At 42.1% G+C, this 20,463-nt stretch overlaps 1 protein-coding gene across 1 annotated transcript in view; it reads left to right on the top strand.

The window, feature by feature from the left end:
* LOC309551579 (squalene synthase-like) overlaps nucleotides 1–4,454 on the top strand; it is a 59,095-nt gene extending 54,641 nt beyond the window's left edge. The window contains exon 8 of the mRNA XM_082252216.1: nucleotides 4,177–4,454. Within this exon, the coding sequence (XP_082108342.1) occupies nucleotides 4,177–4,329 (153 nt within the window). The 3' untranslated portion in view covers nucleotides 4,330–4,454. The remainder of the gene's footprint in view (nucleotides 1–4,176) is intronic.
* The last annotated feature ends 16,009 nt before the right edge of the window (nucleotides 4,455–20,463 follow it).

The following is a 20,463-nucleotide window of genomic DNA, read 5'->3' as shown; positions in this document are numbered from 1 at the left end:
TAAGGTTCCTAAGATCACAGTGGCCTCCATAATCCTCAAATGGAAGATGTTTGGGACGACCAGAACCCTTCCTAGAGCTGGCCGTCCAGCCAAACTGAGCTATCGGGGGAGAAGAGCCTTGGTGAGAGAGGTAAAGAACCCAAAGATCACTGTGGCTGAGCTCCAGAGATGCAGTCAGGAGATGGGAGAAAGTTGTAGAAAGTCAACCATCACTGCAGCCCTCCACCAGTCGGCAGAGTGGCCCGACGGAAGCCTCTCCTCAGTGTAAGACACATGAAAGCCCGCATGGAGTTTGCTAAAAAACACCTGAAGGACTCCAAGATGGTGAGAAATAAGATTCTCTGGTCTGATGAGACCAAAATAGAACTTTTTGGCCTTAATTCTAAGCGGTATGTGTGGAGAAAACCAGGCACTGCTCATCACCTGTCCAATAGTCCCAACAGTGAAGCATGGTGGTGGCAGCATCATGCTGTGGGGGTGTTTTTCAGCTGCTGCAGGGACAGGACGACTGGTTGCAATCGAGGGAAAGATGAATGCGGCCAAGTACAGGGATATCCTGGACAAAAACCTTCTCCAGAGTGCTCTGGGCCGAAGGTTTACCTTCCAACAAGACGATGACCCTAAGCACACAGCTAAAATAACGAAGGAGTGGCTTCACAACAACTCCGTGACTGTTCTTGAATGGCCCAGCCAGAGCCCTGACTTAAACCCAATTGAGCATCTCTGGAGAGACCTAAAAATGGCTGTCCACCAACGTTTACCATCCAACCTGACAGAACTGGAGAGGATCTGCAAGGAGGAATGGCAGAAGATCCCCAAATCCAGGTGTGAAAGACTTGTTGCATCTTTCCCAAAAAGACTCCTGGCTGTATTAGATCAAAAGGGGGCTTCTACTAAATACTGAGCAAAGGGTCTGAATACTTAGGACCATGTGATATTTCAGTTTTTCTTTTTTAATAAATCTGCAACAATGTCAACAATTCTGTGTTTTTCTGTCAGTATGGGGTGCTATGTGTACATTCATGAGGAAGAAGAATGAACCTAAACGATTTTAGCAAATGGCTGCAATATAACAGAGTGAAAATTTTAAGGGGGCCTGAATACTTTCCATACCCACTGTATTAACCATGAACCTTGCTTAACTTCTACTGACATCAGAAAGGGGAAAGCCGATCCTTCTCCTAAACTCTTAAAGGAGCACTCCAGTTGCCTTGAACGGAATCTGTTTTTATACACACATACATACATACATACATATACAGTAGACCCAGCTTGGCTACAGTAATATCTGGTAACCATTAATACTACTGTGTCCAAGAAAACGGGTACTAAACCAGTTAATGAAGACAAAATTAACACCTTGTCACCTGATATGATGTGTAAAGTGACAAGCATGAAAATGGATAAATAAAGGCAATAACCCCATTTAGCATACAGAGTGATTAGTAATCTGGACTAAGCAGAATATGACACTTGATGTCCAGGTCAGCATAAATAGTAGAAAGGCCGACTCAAGTGAAGCAGTGGGCAGTAATAAAGCTTGGTTTACCGAATATAGGAGACTATAATGCAAAAATGCATTCATGAGGACTATGCTAGGCCTAGACCAGCTAAATGGGCACTGTCCAAAAAAAAGAGGTCAAAAGTGTCTTGCAGGATGGTGTAGTATGTATGCAAGTACACTGCTTGGAAAAAAAAAATTTATATGGAACAATTTGAAAACACATCAGATCTCAATGGGAAAAATATCATGCTGGATATCTATACTGATATGGACTGAGTAAGGTGTTAGGATCGAAAGGATGCCACACCATTTGATGTAAATGAAAATGATCAACCAACAGAGTGCTGAATTCAAAGACCCCCCCCCGAAAGTGAAAAAATGATGCACCAGGCTAGTCTATTTTGCTGAAACTTCATTGCAGCTACTCAAAATGGTACTCTGTAGCTTGTATGGCCCTCACGTACTTGTAAGGATGCCTGAAAACGTTGGGGCAAGCTTCTAATGAGACAAATGATGTCCTGAGGAATTCCTCCATGATCTGGACCAGGGCATCACTGAGCTTCTGAACAGCCTGAGGTGCAACCTGGCAGCTTCAGATAGACCGAAACCTAATCTCCCAGAGCTGTTCTATTGGATTTAGGTCAGGGGAGTGTAGGACCCTCCTAGGTAGATGCTAGAAGAGAGTATAGTTTTTGGGTCTTTCTGCTTACCAGGAAGATTGCCAGGTAAATTTAGAGTGCCCTCTGCCTACCAGGGAGCAGGATCCATTGGTAGGGTCTGCTCATGGTGCTCAGGTGCAGCTCAGCTTGTCTGAATGTTTCACACTGGTCCAGTAGGGAGGCATATTGGACAGTGGGAGGAAATCTGACAAGTGAGGGCACAGACATTGTTATAGCCCTGGCTATTGGCAGAGGAAAGTGCCTTGTTGCATGCTTGGTGACTGTATAAATGCCAGGGGCACATGTGCTTGGGGTCATTACTTTGATGTTATATACTGTGGTTATGGCTCCTGGGTTTGGCGAGCATTTTAGCACGTGGTAGAGTAGGGACAGGTCACCTGTCAGGGACAGTAATAGCGGCAGGGAAAGGTTCCAGACTCGTAGGGGAAAGCTTGGGGATCCACAACTCTCCCTGGAAACCTCCCCACTTGGGCACAGACCAGCCAGGCTGCATTCGACCCCTCAAGACTGATGCTAATCGTTCGGCTGAGATCTGCTCTGCTACAGTCTGCTGTTCATCTGTGAATGTTCCCGGTCAGGCTCTTTGCCGGGCTAGTGAACTCTCATATTGTGACTACAATAAAAGTTCTTTCTATTGCATTTGGACTGTGTGCTACTGCCGCCGACCAACGCTGCACCCTCCCACAAGCAGATAGGAATACTTTATTTGAACATGTAGCAGGATTTCCAGGCATTGGGGCCTGATGTAGGTCTGCCATGGTTACTGCTAACACCAACAGCACATTTAAGCTCGTTGCCCAAGTGTGAATACTGAGACAATGACCAGTCCGGCATCTTTGGTTTTTAGTTTTATTTTAGGAACTTGGATAGGAGAAGGGAATGAGTGGGATACTCCTCTGGCTCAACTAGGTACAAGAATGGTACTCTTGAGAAAAAAAATGCCTTCTAGCGCTGACTTGACGCCGGCTGAATGCCGACCAATGTTTACTGGCGCTTGTGAACACTGACTTGCTGTCACTGAACTGAAACTGACTTCTGACACTCCGGTTAGCTCGGAAGTCCTTTTTCACTGCTTCCTCCAGTCCTCCTTGACTGAGGTAGCCTGCTGCAACACTTAACACTTTACACTTCAGGGCCCAACTGCTGGCACCCCTTTACTCTTCAGGGTTAACTCTGGCACCCCTTTACTGTCACTGCTGTACGGCTAGATAGCTCCTGGATCCCTCTGACCTTCTCCGGAATGGTCCCCTCTCCTAGGCAGACCCCAGGGGTAATTTACAGTACTCGCAACTCAGAATGCTTTCCTGAAACTCGTCCCCCAACAGCTCCGCTGGTCCTCAGCACACTGGATCCTTCTCTGCAGCTCAGCCCTGTATCCCCTCAGGCAAGCCGCCTGGGATACCCGATTCTTCCTGAAAGGAGGAGAGATAGCCGTCACCTCCCTCCTGGGACTCTGCTTCCCACCAAAGACAATCTGACAGGCACGCCCCACAGACTTATACCCCTTCCCAGAATGCTGTGCGGCAGAATCTGCCCTTCCAGGATGGATTCAAGCCCTGGTGTGTTATTGGCCAGGTTTCCTCCACTGCCCAATGAAAGCCCTCATTGGGAGACTCCCCAGCACAACAGGCACACCTGAGAGCACATGTCAGCCTAGCTGAACAATATGGCCCTGCCATATACCTACACCTACCTTGGAGGGTGATACAAACATATTTACAGTATGGGTCTACAAATAGAAATGCTATTGACTTAATGTATGTAATATATAGCCCAGCATGCATTGTGTGCTTCTATCTATACACAGCAATGGTGTTGCAACCTACCCAATTCTCCCAGCCATTGGGATGCAGGATTTGATTCAATGAGTATATATGGAGAGCCATGTTGGCACATTTGCAGACACAAGCTTTTAGTTTTTTGGCATTTTCTCTAGTAATTTACCACTGGTTTTGATATTTAATCATATGGCATCTTTGTTTTATTTTGCAGATCCGCCGAAAGATTCCCCCAAAAGACCCATCATCTGAACAGACTCAAAACATCCTGGCTAACATTAAGAAACGAAGTGTGCCAAATGCTACTGGTGGCCCTCCGCTGGCAGCACCTGAGCAAGATTCAGGCCAGGTCCACATGGGCAGGTGACCTGGGACAATACACCCTTCTGTGTTCAGTTCTCCACGGTAGTAATCTCTTGGAGGATCCAGAGGACTGAGACTTCTGAGGACCATAATACAGCTGAGATCCTAGCACTTAAAGGCTCCATGCACACTAGCCTTCTTTTTTTTTTTTTTTTTTTTTTTTTTTTTTTTTTTTTTCTTCTCAAGCTAAAACAAAAACTGGAAAAAATGCTGGATATAAAATGCTGGTAATAGCTTTTTGCAGTAGCGTTTTAGGAGCGTTAGCGTTTTTGCAGTTCCTTTTCAAGGGTAACTCCACTTTTGTGGGAAAAAAAAAATGCAAATCAAGAAGAAATATAGCATATACAATTGCAACACTCAAATCCTATTTTTCATAAACCTTTGCTTTTCAATCTGCAGCCACTGTAATTTTCTGAAAATGCACTGCAATATAGCTACCTAGAGCTACCACCCTCCAGAAACATTTCCTGCTTGTGTGATTGGCTCACTTTTTTTAGAGAAGTCTGCACTAAGATACAAGCCAGATTTCAAGCATCCCCTGCAGCAAAAATCGACATGGTTAGGGAGATACTCCCAATAGGAACCCGTCTAAAGGAATGCAGGCCCAGCACCTTTCCTCATGGGTGCTCTGCAGTTGCACAGCTGATTGATAATTATGAAACCACTCCCATTAGACTCACTTAGCACGGAGGAACAAACAATGATTTCTTCAGAATAACAAAAGGTAGGAATCTGCAAAAAAGTTTATAATTCTTGCAATGTACACAGATCACCCAGAGGGAAATGTTTTTTTTCTCAACAAAAATGGAGTGGTGCATTTAAAAAAGGGGAAAAGCTCAAAAAATGCTATTAGTAGCATTTAGGGGCGTTTAGCAGCGTTTTTTCTGAAAAAATGTTCCAAGAAACTACAAAAAAAACAGTTGTTTGTTTTCTGCTTCTAGACGCTGAAGCTCAAAAAATGCTAATATCCTATGTGTCCATACAGACTACTTTAGGCTAACACTCCTTAGCTTCTAGGAGTTTAAAAAAACACTAGTGTGCATGGAGCCAAAGGCTGAGGTAATAAACAAATAAATTTTACTAAAATTATTCTCTGGGCAACTAAAAGTGCACCACTTTATCCATGCACATTAGGTCACTTTCATGCCCACCTTACCTTCACCTTCCCGTTGCTCTGTTCAACCACCTGGAGCAGCAATGAGTTGAGGTTTACACACCTATGAACTTTCTACATGTGACTGTGCTGGTAGAATTTTGAATTTTAACATTTATTTAAAGTAAGAATGTTTGTTCATTTTTCTAAATATTAGTGGGGTGTCAAATCAACATTCATTTTCAGCCACAGTGAGAAGAAAATTAGAAGAAGCAGGATGGAAAAATGTTCTCAATGTGAATTTCTAAGAACCCATTCAGACTAGCGCAACACGACTTTGGGGGGCGACCTGTGAAGTCACGTGCACCGCGACTTCGGCGTGACTTGCAGAGACTTCACATAATAGAAGTCTATGCAAGTCGCTCCGAGGTTGCCCCAAAGTAGTACAGGACCCTTTTTCTAAGTCGGAGCGACTTGTGTCGCTCCTATTAGAACGGGTCCTGTGCTAATCAATGGACCGCGACCGAGCGCGACTTGTCAGGCTGACAAGTCGCGCTAATGTGAATGGGCTCTAGGACTTTGTGTGCGTTATTTTATTTATTTTTTTGTCCCTCTCCTATTCTTGTGGCTGGTTTACTTGACAAAACTATAGCTTTTTGGTCTACAGTCCATAGCGGTCATTTTTAGGCTCTAGTTTTTTATTCCCTTCCTTTGTTTTTTACATGGGCTTACACCAGGTCAGGTGCTGCTTTCCATCTATGCATAGCTATCTGATGTTTCCTTATGTGCTACATCATTGATTCGTTTGATGCCTTCACATAAGTACTTTGCCCATTCAATTCTGACGAATGTTTGCTATAACACTTTTTTTTTTTTTTTTTTTTTTTTGTAGAAACTCTGTACAAAGGTTTTTCTAATTTTTCAATAAAAATTGCATTAAAAAAAAACAAAAACGAAAGCTGGATGGAAATGTATGAAGGGTTGGGGGGGGGGAGGGGGTGGATGGAAATGTATGAAGGGTTGGGGATAGATGGAAATGTATGAAGGGTTGGGGGGGGTGGATGGAAACGTATGAAGGGTTGGGGATAGATGGAAATGTATGAAGGGTTGGGGGAAAGGATGGAAATGTATGAAGGGTTGGGGGGGGGGGGGTGGATGGAAATGTATGAAGGGTTGGGGGAATGCATGGAAATGTATGAAGGGTTGGGTGGGATGGATGGATGGAAATGTATGAAGGGTGGGGGGATGGATGGATGGAAATGTATGAAGGGTTGGTGGGGATGGATGGAAATGTTTGAAGGGTTGGGGGAACGGATGGAAATTTTTTGTAGAAACTCTGTACAAAGGTTTTTCTATTTTTTTTTTTTCAATAAAAATTGCATTAAAAAAAACGAAAGCTGGATGGAAATGTATGAAGGGTTGGGGGGGGGGGGTGGTTGGAAATGTATGAAGGGTTGGGGATAGATGGAAATGTATGAAGGGTTGGGGGGATGGATGGAAATGTATGAAGGGTTGGGGGGGGGGGGGGTGGTTGGAAATGTATGAAGGGTTGGGGATGGATGGAAATGTATGAAGGGTTGGGGGGATGGATGGAAATGTATGAAGGGTTGGGGGGGGGTGGTTGGAAATGTATGAAGGGTTGGGGATAGATGGAAATGTATGAAGGGTTGGGGGGATGGATGGAAATGTATGAAGGGTTGGGGGGGGGGGGTTGGAAATGTATGAAGGGTTGGGGATAGATGAAAATGTATGAAGGGTTGGGGGGATGGATGGAAATGTATGAAGGGTTGGGGGGGGGGGGTTGGAAATGTATGAAGGGTTGGGGATAGATGAAAATGTATGAAGGGTTGGGGGGATGGATGGAAATGTATGAAGGGTTGGGGGGGGGGTGGTTGGAAATGTATGAAGGGTTGGGGATAGATGGAAATGTATGAAGGGTTGGGGGGATGGATGGAAATGTATGAAGGGTTGGGGGAATGGATGGAAATGTATGATGCCTTCACATAAGTACTTTGCCCATTCAATTCTGACGAATGTTTGCTATAACACTTTTTTTTTTTTTTTTTGTAGAAACTCTGTACAAAGGTTTTTCTAATTTTTCAATAAAAATTGCATTAAAAAAAACAAAAACGAAAGCTGGATGGAAATGTATGAAGGGTTGGGGATAGATGGAAATGTATGAAGGGTTGGGGGGGGGGGGGGGAGATAATTAATTTAATTAGATGTGGTGGCTGCATTAGCTTTTTTGGGCTTTTTTTATTTTTTTTTTTCCCCTGTTTTTCACCTATATTAGAGTGGCCCCACTCTGGACATAGGGGCACCTTTTTGAACAGCAGCATTTTCAATCTGGGGTAAGGGGAGTATTAAATGCACTAGCAGATTTAGATACACTAAGAAATTGAAGCCAGCTAATACTTGTAGTTGCAGCATTTATTTTTTTCCTTTTTGGTATAAAGGTTTTACGTTAACCACTGGCTGACTGCCAAGACTGGCTGACTGTGGCAGGTCGGCTCTATTGTGAAAAATCACGTACCTGTATGCCAAGGCGCGTGCACACTAATTGGGCAGAGGGGGAGCCAATCAGCGTGTCCGACATACCCGATGTCTGCTTAGCCAACTGTGATTGTGTTCCCAAGAGAGGCATAGCGGCTATGTAAAGAAGTTTGTATACGTGATCATTTTTGTGCAAACCATACGCTTATTGGAATTTTTTTTTTTTTTTTAACCAAAACTATGTTTTATTAAGAAATTTGATTTGATTTCACTTTTTTTTTTTTTTTTTTTAATTGTGTAGCACTGCCCCCGTAGGGACTGCTTGATCTTTACTAGGGATGATCGAACTTTTGAAAAGTTCGGTTCGGCCAGAACATCAGAACTTCCCGAAAGTTCGGCAAGGATTTCAGAACCCCATTGAAATCAATGGGACCCGAACTTCAGTAATCAAAAAACACCATTTTTAAGCCCTAAAACCCAATAAATGCCCCTAAAAAGTCCCTAGGGTTCTGGGTCATGCCCCATTAACTATTAATCACACAAAAAAAGTTCTTAAAAATTGTCATTTTTGATAAAAAAAAAAAAAGAGAGATTTTTTGATTTGGATTTAGTATCTGGGGGGTCTAAAAAGTGTACATGTGAAGTTCCAGCTCTGTAGCATGTCCAGAACCATAAAAAAAAAGATTGTTTGTATTAGAACACTTTCAGCTCGGGGGGTTAGCTTCTCTTCTCGGTTTTCACACCTTGCCGGTTTCAAAGCAGGCATTTTTTTGGGTTCTTTGCAGTCAGGAAAAACATCTGAACTTGTGTATAGTGGTACTGTGCACAAGTTCTGATGTTTTGCCTGCCTCCAAAAACCCCCAAAAAATGCCAGCAAAAACACACCTGGGCATTTTTTTTTTTTTTTTTTGACGCTAGCGTTTTTTGGGGTTCTTGAGGCAGGCAAAACATCTGAACTTGTGTATAGTGATATATATATCGATATATATATATATATATATATATATATATATATATATATATACACATAATTATATGTATATAGACACCTAGCCATATATAGGTGTGATAGTAGCAGAAATATATTACTGTAAATGATTTCATTAGCGCAAGCATATATTTCTGCTACTATCACACCTATATATATATATATATATATATATATATATATATATATATATATATATATATATATATATATATATATATATGGGTGTATATATACAGACCTATATGTGTGTATATATATATATACCCCCTATACACATGTTCAGATGTCATGTCTGACATCAAACATGTCCTCAAAAAAGCACTGGCAGTGGCAACCCCTGCAGCATGAAAAATGCTTGCTGGTGAGAAGCCATATTCCTGTCCCGAAGCAACTCAGAGAAATGATAATTTCTCTATAGCGGTCACCCTGCTATGGAAGGGTTTTGTCACCCTTCCATAGCAGTCACTGTCAGTTAACCCTACACTACACTACGGTCCCTTTACACTTAACACTTTCCCTACAGAAACTAAATTTTTGAAGCTAACTTAAGTGTAAAGGAGCACTCTAACTACACTAGATATCCCTTTCCTCACACTAAAAATAGCTAAATGACACTTTGTAACACATTAGAACAGAACAGCATTCCACTCTCTTCCATGTCCCGTACAAGAATGCTAGGAATTTGGCGGGGGCGATCTTATATACTGGGGGGCGTATTCACTAATAATTGGTCTAGGGACCCCCTAGTCACTCCAATCACATTCCTAGCATTCTCCTGCCCCCTCAATTGGCTTTTGCTAATGGTTCTGGTCCAATCACGGGCTTTTAAAGCCCATTTCCTGAAGCATTGCATTTTGGTCGGTTCTGGTTGCCGAATTCCGAACTTTTTGGGCAAAAAGTTCTAAATTCGGCCGAACCTCGAACACCCAATGTTCTGGCCGAACCGATGGTGGACCCGAACCGTTCGATCATCCCTAATCTTTACTCTGTAGGTTCCCCCTGGCTACCAGCACCCTGCCATCATGTAAGGACAAGTCCTTGATTCTCCTTGGCTCACACTCCAATAATCAGTCCAGGGGTATTTGGCTGTTTTGCGGTTTATTGTAAATTGGGGATAGGAGAAGGAAATAGTGGGATACTCCAAATTTAACTATTCACAGTGATCGAGGACTCCTATTCTATCTTCTCTGCTTTGCTATGGATTTGGAATAGCCAGGCTGTTGAGTCATCCTGCCACTTCGGATGGATATGGATTAAGCCTCTTATCCTTAAGATGACTTGGTGAACAACTAGTTATCTTCAGGACACTCTCCCTTGTATCCTCTCTCTCTTCTTCGGCTGACACCCATTCACTGATTGTCCTACTAGCAGGGGGGCCCCCCTTCAGGTCAGGCCCCTTGACATGAGTCCCTGTACTCCCGATACAGTAGTCCCAGGGTCCCCAGTGTCTCGCCTCTGTCAGCTCTCCTGGACCTCTGGGTTCAGCTCCCCTCCACCACTCCTCTGGCACTTAGGATGACCTCCTGTGACTGCATGGCGCCTCTACAGAGGAGGGGGCAGCTCCCCCCCCCCCCCCTCCCTCCGTGACTCTGCTCTAGCCAAAGACCCCGCAGTACATGTGCTCCTGGCTTTTTTACAGTATCCCTGAATGCACCGAGGTGACCTGCCCTCTGCCAATCATCAGGACTGTATCAAACGTCTATGCACCCATAAGGGGGGCCCTGCCTTCTTATCAGGGGGGTCTGATTGTTCAGCTAGGCTCACATGTTCCCAGGTGTGCCTGTTGAGCTTTGGGAGTCTCCCCACTGTGTCCAATGAGGGCTCTTATTGGACAGTGGAGGAAACCTGACCAATAGCACACCAGGGCTTGTATCCATCTCAGAGTGCAAAATCTGCCGCAAAGCATCCTGGGATAGGGTATAAGTCTGAGGGGAGCACATGACACAGCGTCTTTTGGTGGGAAGCAGAGTCCCAGGAGGAGGGTGACTGCTGTGACTGGCAGTCGGCCTGAAAGACAGAAGGTTGAGCTGAGCTGCAGAGAGGGATCCAGTGTGCTGAGGACCGAGTGGAGCTGCTGGACAGAGGTTTCCAGGAAAGCAGTTTTGTAAGGACTGGAAACTGCCCAGGGGTCTGCCTAGGATAGGGGACCACTCCAGAAGGTCGAAGGGATCCAGGAGCCAGCTAACCAGTAGAGAGGGCATGGAAAGGGGGTGCCAGTGATTAAGCCCTATAGATAAGTGTGTGTGAAAGGGGTGCCAGTGTGGGCCCTGAAGTGTTAAGCAATGCAGCAGTTTTACAAGTAGCTACCTCAGTGAAGTGGGGTAAAGGAAGCTTTAATTGGGACTTTGTGCCACAAAGGAGTGTCAGAAGTCAGTTCAGCATTAACAGACAGCAAGTCAGCGTTAACCAGCGTCAACTGGCGTTGACCTGCATCTAGTCAGCGCCAACGTACGTTTTTCAGTTGCCCCACTCAAATTGTGTATAGTTGAGCCAGAGCAGTATCCCACTCATTCCTTCTCCCATCCAAGTTCAAAATAAATACAAAAAACCCAAAGATACTGGACTGTTCCTTGTCTGTGCTCACACTTTGGGAACATGCTTAAATGTGCTGTTGGTACTAGCGGTAACCCAGGCGGACCCATATCCAGCAAAATTTCTGGGAATCCTGCTACATAAGGTCTGTACTCAGCAAGGCCTCCTTTCACTAGGGGATTTTTGTTGGCAGAATGGTAGCAAATCTCTTCACCCTCTCCTGTGTATTGTCAGTCCAACAAATCTAAAGCAGAAGTTGTGTTTTTTTTTTTTTTCTTGTTTCAACCTAAAAAATGAGTCACTTTAAAAACCGCATTCAAATAAGGATAGCTAAAACTAAACCGAAAAATCAGAACATGTGACCTTTATAGTATGTGTTCTTTTTTCCTGATTCTTTCTGTCCTAACCCCCCCCCCCCCCCCCGCTGTAATCTTCTAGTGTGGTGGGGGTTAATACACTAAGGGGGTGGTGGGCGCACTCATCGAGATAGCTTGACTATGTCTGCCCTTTATGCCAATCATATAAGCCGTATTACAGCTTCTATGGATGGAGGGGCAGAGCTATCCTCTGCTTTCCCATAGGTGAAACCATCTTCTCATGGAGGGCACCATCCCTATAAACACAAAGCGCATAGAATTGTTAGCACTAATCTTGGAAAATCCAGAAGTGAGAACTTTAAAGGCCCGTACACACGATATGAAAGTCTGAAAGGAAAATTCGTCTGACGACCGATCTGCTGATTTTCGGTTTGTTAGTATGGTGCTATCGACAGCCGACTCTGACTTTTCGGCCGACAAAATCCTGATGTGCAGGCTATAAAAATGTTATCGTCCATCAAAACAACGTCCGATTTTCGTCTCATTAGTACAGATTTCGATGGGGAAAAATCTTAAGAGCAAGACTAGGCATGCTCAGAGATGAAAGAACACATAGAAAGCAATCCAACACATGACATCACTTCTGAAGTAGAATTCTGTCGTACGGGAAAATTCATATGAAAATAACCTCTTCACTTTCCACATCAGACTAGCATGCCACAAAAAAACGGACGACAGATCGTTCGATAATCTGATCGTGTGTACGGGGCTTAAGGCTCCATTCACACCTGCCCATATTGTTTTCAGGCATTTTTTTGGGTGTTTTTTCCAGGCGGTTTTTGCAGGTGTTTGGTGGCAGGCATTGACATCTTAACAAAAACGCTGGTAATCTGCAAAAAAAAGAAGCTTGTGTACTTTTTTGAGCTTGAGGCGACAAAACGCTCATATGTGAACAGGGGCCATTGAAATGAATGGGTGTAAACAGGGCCTAAGTCTCACTTCACACTCGTCTCATCACACTTTGTCATCCGACTTTGAAGCCGCCCTGCACAGATTAGAACGGTTCCATTGCACTGAATGAAGTGCGACTTGTCAGGCAACTAACTCGCCTGACAATGTGCCCCAGTGTGAACCGAGCCAAAGTGTGTCACAAAGAGAACCTACATCACAAAAGTCAATAACCAATCCAAACCTTTTATCATTTCAGATAAAACTTTAAAGGCAGATAGAAAAGTTGCCATATATGTAACTGATTCATATACATCAATAACTTGAGAATGACTGACATAATAGGTCTGGCGTAATGGATCCATGCATTTTGCAATAGACTCACTTCCTCAGGATCCACGCGTTTTTTATAATCAAAATCATTCCAAAAGAATAACAAAGTATATACATAAGATGAAATAGATACATAGGATATAACAAATATATCCTATGTTTCACATATAGAGTAAAAAATAAATCATTACTACCAACTTCATAGACCTCATATAACAACTGTTGGCTAATTGGAAGAGGGAGCAAAAAGTCTTTTTTTTTTCTTTAACAGTGGCAGCATTCTACGTCACTTCCAGCTCTGGTCTGAGGGAGGTTACGATGCAGGAGATGACATTGTATCTGGTGAACCATGAATGTTATGAGATGGTACATTCTACCATTATGCCCACGCCCTTTGGCATGTGAACTGGGCAGGGCATGGAGGACAGCAGACGTGGGTGTGGTCGCCATCTTTATGAAACCATGGGGCTGCAGATGGAGTACTCTGTTAGGGGATGGTACATAACTTTTAGAGGCTGGCATGAGGTTTATTAGAGGAAGGACTGGTCATTGGGGATTTAGGTTATCTAGAAGGACATCTTGTATATTGGCAACCCTTTTTTTTTTTTTTTTTTTCTTTCTGAATATATATTTATCCAAAATTATATTTTTGGATGTTTGTTCTTTTAGAATGGTACTATCCCTTGAGAGACTATGGTGCCATCGCTGCATTAATGAGGGCAATTAGGGCTCTCCCCTCGGAAAGCTGGTCTGGTAAGTTGGTGAAGTTACCCCACCTAGGTCTGCGTTTGCTCCCCCTAGGTTTAGAATCTATGCCGCTGAAGGATAAGCCTTTTTTTTTTTTTACTTATTCTTTCTCCAGTTACTTGACAGCTGTTCTATGCCTGTGAAGTTGATTGTAATGCCATATATTTTATTTTCTGTACGTGTATGAAATATAATATATGTCATTTCTTACTATCCTACTTTGTTATTGTAGATTGATTTTAATTATAGACATAAAGGCGTGGATTCTAAAGGAAGGTAAAGTATTGTGAAATGCATTGATCCATTACACCAGACCTATTCTACTATTCTGGAGTGATTGATGTACTGTATATCTATCAGTTACATTTATGGCATTTTTTCGATGTGCTTTTAATGAAGGCTTTGCCTGTATAATAAAGTTTTTTTTTTTTTTTGTATTTTTTATTAACTTTTTGATCTGTTCTCTTTGGCACACTTTAAAGTCCCTAATTTATTCTCCCCACCCCCAGATTTTCCAGTGTTGGTGAAAGAATTTCTGTACCCTCAGAGCTATCATTCACCTGACTTCCATTCAAAGACACTGTGTCATTCATAGAAGCTGTAGTATGGCTTCTTTGAATGGTGGATGAGGTAATAAAGGGTGATCATGAGAGCACCTAACAGCCCATTAGCTGTATTAACCCCCCGCTGCACCAGAAGATTATGGAGGGCTAGGACAGATGAAGATATCTACTGAAAGCAGAAGAATCGGGACCAGGGACACATACAAAGTTATGACCCTTGTGCTAATTTTTCTTGTTTTAGTTAAACTTGGACTTTAATTGTTATTAAAGAGAATTTATAGTCATTTCAGTATTGTTAATTTTTGTCAGAGATAAAGCTTATTTTACGTATTGAATGAATATTTTGCAACCTAATTTCTGTGTGCAGTTTGTAATTCTACATATCTGGGGTTATTCATATTGGTATATACATATGCAGTCTCGGCTTCCTGCTTTGCAGTAGCTAAACAGTGGCTATGCGTTAATGCCCCTTCTCACAATGACCCAAGAGCATGTTGATTTTGCAGTGATTCTTAAAATTCTCCTTTGCAGGTGGTTGGGTATTCTCTGCAACGTAAATATGTTTAATTGCTTTAGTAAATCTGGGAAAAGTCAAGTTTGAGTCGGGTAAACAAATGAACAATTCATTCCGTGTGCTGTCACAACATCCTGGTGTGTGTGGGTTTTTTTTTTTTTTTGGTGGGGGGTTCACCTGCAAGAAATACAGAAAACTTTTTTTGTGAAGCTGATGATTGGATAGTCGATTCAGAATGCATTAAGTCTACATACATTGAAAATAAACAAGCAGGACTTCTATGGAAATACAGGCATTCAGGAACAATTTTCTAAAAATGTTTACTAAAACCCTAACCACCCGCATTCTGTTTAAAGCTGGATGATGGCAAAATATAATCCAAATTAAGAAACTAAGCACCATTTTATTAAACTGCGTATCTAATGTATGTATTTTGGGATAAAGGACTTATTTGGTACGCTAAGTAGTCAAGTTAACCAGTGCTACTAAATTTGACCTGGGGAATTTAAGTTTTTGCTTGGGTAGCTAGGTATTGATGGGGTCTGTGAAAAAGCGGTTAATGTGTTCCCAGCAGAGTACACCAACTACCCACTCCCCATATTAGACTGTAGAAAAAAACGCTAACACCACATCTGGTATCCTTCAGTAGATGTTGATGTTCAAGAGGGATGGCAGGTCAATCTAGCAAAGCAACAAAAAGGCAGTGTAACCTAAGTTTAAAAAAAAAACCCAGAGTCTGGGTTCACACTATTGCGAATTGGATGCGGTTTTCGGCGCATCCAATTTGCATGACAGGAGACTGTGCCCGGCTCTCAATGGAGCCGGTTCACTAAGCTCTGTGTTGGCTGTGGATCGGCTTGTAGAAAATTCTGTGCGTCTTCTGGTCCATTTAAGGTCCGAATTCAGTCAAAAATTCGGACCTGAAATGGTGCACGGAGACACACCAGACCCCCTGCTGTGAGCCGCTCCAAATTCAGTGTGAACCAAGCCTGACAGTCAAAAATTAAAAAAAGAAAACGCAAGGGTGGCAAAGGTAACGAACACTGCCAGATGCCTTGAACAGATGGTGGCTGCTGCTCTGTGATGGAAAAAGGTTGGAGGCATGGGCAGTTTAATGCCCATGTCCTCATTGTACACTCTGATTTCCTCCTCCAGCAGTACATATCTGCTGGACCCTGTAGTGACATAGGGGGTAGGAAAAAAGGAACCACAGTGTTTAGATTAAACAAAATGAAAACCCACCCCTATAATCAATTTAGTAATGTAATCAGCTTGTTCCATAAACTGTAGTAAAGGCAAAACCAAATTACACAGTAGAGCAATGTCCTGGTTGCTTAGTGGACTCTTTCATTATTAGGACTTTGTATAAAGTTGTATAAGGTACTCGAAGCCCATACTTGAGTAAAAGTACAAGTGCTTGATCAAAAAGTGACTTGAGTAGAAATACTAAAGTATTCAACATTTTTTGTACTTAAGTATTGCAAGTAGTTTTTTTTTTAAAAATGTTGCTACTCAAGTACTGAAAGTAAAAGTACCAGTAGTTTTGAAAAAAAAATTGCTACTCAAGTACTGAAAGTAAAAGTATAAGTACTGTGTTATGTGTGAAAGAAGTCAAGTTTGAACATCATTTTGTTTTTTATTTCAAATGCAGCTTTTATTTATACATACAGTAGCATTTATTTTCGTATGCGCTGATAATACACACGTTTTGAGCTTCATGAAACCTGCCATCTACTGTTCTGGCAGTGGTAATTTTTATAATTGTAACGAGTAACTATGCAGCACAAAAAAAAATATTGGAGTAGAAGTATGAAAATCATTGAAAAAATTAAGTAAAAGTGGAAGTAGGAGAAAAAAATTCTACTCTAGGAAAGTAGAGATACCGCCTTTCGGTACTTAAGTACAGTAGTGAAGTAGTTCTACTTAGTTACTATACATCTCTGGGACTTCGCATAGTACACAAACTGTATCCCAATCAGGCTTCTTGCTTTCCAATAGATCATCAATTAACATAAGGTGGTGACAATCATCTTTGCAAACACTATTATCTATTTGTGATTTATACCAGTGTCTTTCAACCTTACTTCAGTCAAGGAACCCTTTAAAATGATGGACAATCTCGAGGCACTCCATTCTACAATGTAAAAATAAATTAATAGTTTTAAGCAACGGCCACACAACACAAAACATTAGAATTTATTTTCTTCCAAAGCAAATACCCCTTTGCACACTGGTCTTCTCCCTTGGTTTCCCGCCCTCACTCGGCTAATGTGACCCCAGTATTAATGTGGAGGGGCAAACAAGGATGCTGTGCAGGCACTCTTTTTCCTCCTTATTAATCGATGACATAATTGTTTGTTTCAGAAGGTTGTAATAGTGTAACTAATACGCAGACTTGATCCAACTGCTAGCTTGGGCTTTTTTTAGGCATTTTTCCAAGGCATCCCAGTTGAAAGGCTGCTTTATACTACTAAGCCTGCTTCATGTATGAAATATAACATTTTGTGTAATCACCAACAGAACATCATTAGATTGCACATTTTGGTGTTGCTGTACCCCACCTAGACTCCTGCCTTCCTCAAAAACGTCTAACTTTTCCAGTGCAAAATGCTCAAGTTTTACTACTTAGCATGGAACGGGAGACATATAAAAGGCTAAGATCCTGAGGATTTCATAGACAAAATGAAGATAATAAAGCAAGTGTATAATAACCTTAAGATTGTTGGTGGAACTTTCACTGTGGAGGTTGCTAAGGGGCTATTATACCTGCCTCCACAATCTTTTCCTACACAAGAAAAGTTTTTTTTTTTTTTGTCAGGAGTACTTTATTGAACAAACAAGCCAAAAGAGCATATTTAGTCTCATAAACCGAGTACAATTCAAAGTTGAATACAAGGCTACAAGACCTAACTGTACATTGCCATGATACATATACTTCTTTCAACAGAAACACTAATACAACAAATAAAATATGAAATCTGGCACGTACATGAAAGACAGAAAAATAGCTGGTAAACCATCAGTCTATTTAGCCAACAATGAGAAAGATTGAGATCGTCAACCATATTCAACTGGAGGTTTAAGAAGACCAAACTTTCCTATACCTCCAGGAACAACCCCAATTGATATACTGTACGTAAGTCTAAACCTGGTTAAAGCAGCATCTACCATCGATTCCCAGGAGGATACCGCAAGGGGAGTGGAGAAGGTCCACTTAAGGAGGATTTCTTTTTTTTTTTTTGAGTAGTATACTGTAGGAGGTATGAGAGTAACAATTTGGTATGATAGGGCCGCTGCTCATTCTCATTAATCCCTAAAAGTGCCAACTCCGGGGAAGCCAAGAGTGTCAACTGCAGCCTTAGTAATTATGTCAAATGTTTCCAGACAGACTTTTGCAATATTCGGGCAAGCCCAGAACATGTGTAAATAGGACTGTAGGTGAGCCCAACACCGAGGACATTGCGGATCACCTGTTGGATACATCTTATGGAGTCTCACAAGGGTGTAGTACACTTTATGCAGAAACTTGATTTGAATCAATTTATTTATTTATTTATTTATTTAAATTTTATTTATTTATTATAATAAATGGAACAAAGGAGAAACCTCACATCAATATACATATTTTCCGGTTATACAGTCTATCATATGCTTTCATTTTTCACAAATGCATAAAGGAAAAAGAAAAAAAAAGGCCAAGAATAAAAAAAGCATTTTCATATTTGATCTAAACCTGTTTTTACTCTCCATCGGAGTTCTCCAATGTCTCAAATATACATTTTTAACATTTATTTCTAATAGATTCTAAAAGAAAAAAAAAAAAAAAAAAAAAGAGAGAGAAAGAGAGGAAAAAAAAAAGGGAGAAAAAGAGTAGAAAGAAAGAGAGAAAAAAAAAAAGGGGAATTTTCCACAACTGTTTACCCATTTATATTTTAATTCATCACCCATTTATCCTTCAGAGGTGAAACACCACCACCCAGAAAGTCTAGGGCCTCATCCCACCTCTCACCCCATTACCTCTGTTTTTCCCTTTTCTTTTCTTTTTTTCTTTTTTTTCTTAGAACCTGCCCTTCTTCCCTCCTCCGTCCGGCGTCTGTTCACTATACCTCCCATCAATTTATATAGACCTCAGGGGGGAGCACGAAGCTGACCTCCATTCCCACTTCCATAAACTCATCATTACTAAAGGACAAACTGAGACCTTCCATCCATGATAGTCCCCTATTCCCCTCCCCCTCCAGGGAAGAGAAAAAAAAAAAACCCAATTATTATTTAATTTGTGCCCTCCGTGCCTCTTACTTTCATCTCAACACTGCAATCTCAGTGCTCTTGGGTGTCTGCTTAATCCCAAAAAAAAAAAAAAAAAAATATTTTTTTTTTTTTTTTAATCAATTTATACCTGGAAGAGATCATCAGTTTAGGCCCACCCTCCAAGCAATCATCCCAGCTCTCTCTATCCAAGGAGGGAATGTCATCTCCTCAGATCTCCCACACTTGCTCCAGCTTAGGGACACAAGAATAGTTTCTAAGCCCAGTACAGATGCAGTAGATTGTTTAGATGGTAAGTTGGCAGTCCTGATGACTACGTTGTCAGTTAACTACCTGTGTCATACATTTGTAGCACCCTCTACTGCTAGACTAGCGTAGGTAAATGTGTTATTGTGACTCATGGTAGTCGTGTCAGTCTGTAATTGGGTTGGGTTACTGTAGGTCAAGCTGGAGGGCTCTACAAGTCAGGCCTCTAGTATCTCCCTCTGGTTCTAGAAACTAAATTGTTTCTGGAACCAATGGGTTGAGGCCTGAAGGTGCTAATCTGCATATTTACCAGAATCTGGCCAATCCCCAGGCAGGAAGGAGGCTGGATCATCCCTTAAATATTGTGGAGCCTGGCCAACAGGGGAGTCGAGTAGAAGATGTAGTGAGGAAGCTGAGTCGTGTGGCCTGGGAGGAGACATCAGGTTGGTAGGTTGGTTGGTTGGTTGGGGGGGGGGGCCTCGGCCTCTGTCTCCAGCCTGGGGGCTGGTAAAAAAAAAAGAACAGAGGGATCTCCACTATCCCATGCTCTTGGTTGGGAGATACACTGCCTTGTGAAGAAGGACCTGTACAGTCATTTCTTTTGAGGCAGCAGGCTTTCCAGGGATAGTGAGTACCTCTATACCCCAAGGGCCAAAAAAAAAAGGATTAAAGTTGCCAGATGTAATCTCAAGAGATTTCCTGGGATTGTGCTAACAAGTTGTTAGCCAATCCCTTGTCCTGAGACATTTCACCAAGCAGCAGGCTGGGCTGGCATTTTTAAGAAAGGGGACATAGAGTTCCTACAAGTGGAATTCTACTCTGGGGACCTAGAGCTCCCATTAAATTGTGATTTTTCTTGCCAAGTTCATAAAGACTGTTGCTGTTCCAGAGGGAATACAGTAATATATACTAATTTCTCCTCTCACCTTCCAGGACGGCTACACATGAGATGAGAGGCTCCACCCTACAGAAAACACAATCTGCTCACAGCTGTTAAAAGGCCCCACCCTTCCCCTTGTCCCTCAGTATTGGTTGTGTTTCTCCCACAGCGAAACATTTGTTTCGTTGTGAGAGTCGTATGGTACTCCTGTG

The sequence above is a fragment of the Pelophylax lessonae genome (assembly GCF_965119305.1).
Source record: "Pelophylax lessonae genome assembly, chromosome: 3".
In the NCBI taxonomy this organism is placed as follows: Eukaryota; Metazoa; Chordata; class Amphibia; order Anura; family Ranidae; genus Pelophylax; species Pelophylax lessonae.
Note: the sequence above shows the minus strand (reverse complement) of the source record. Positions and strands in the feature narration are given on the sequence as shown.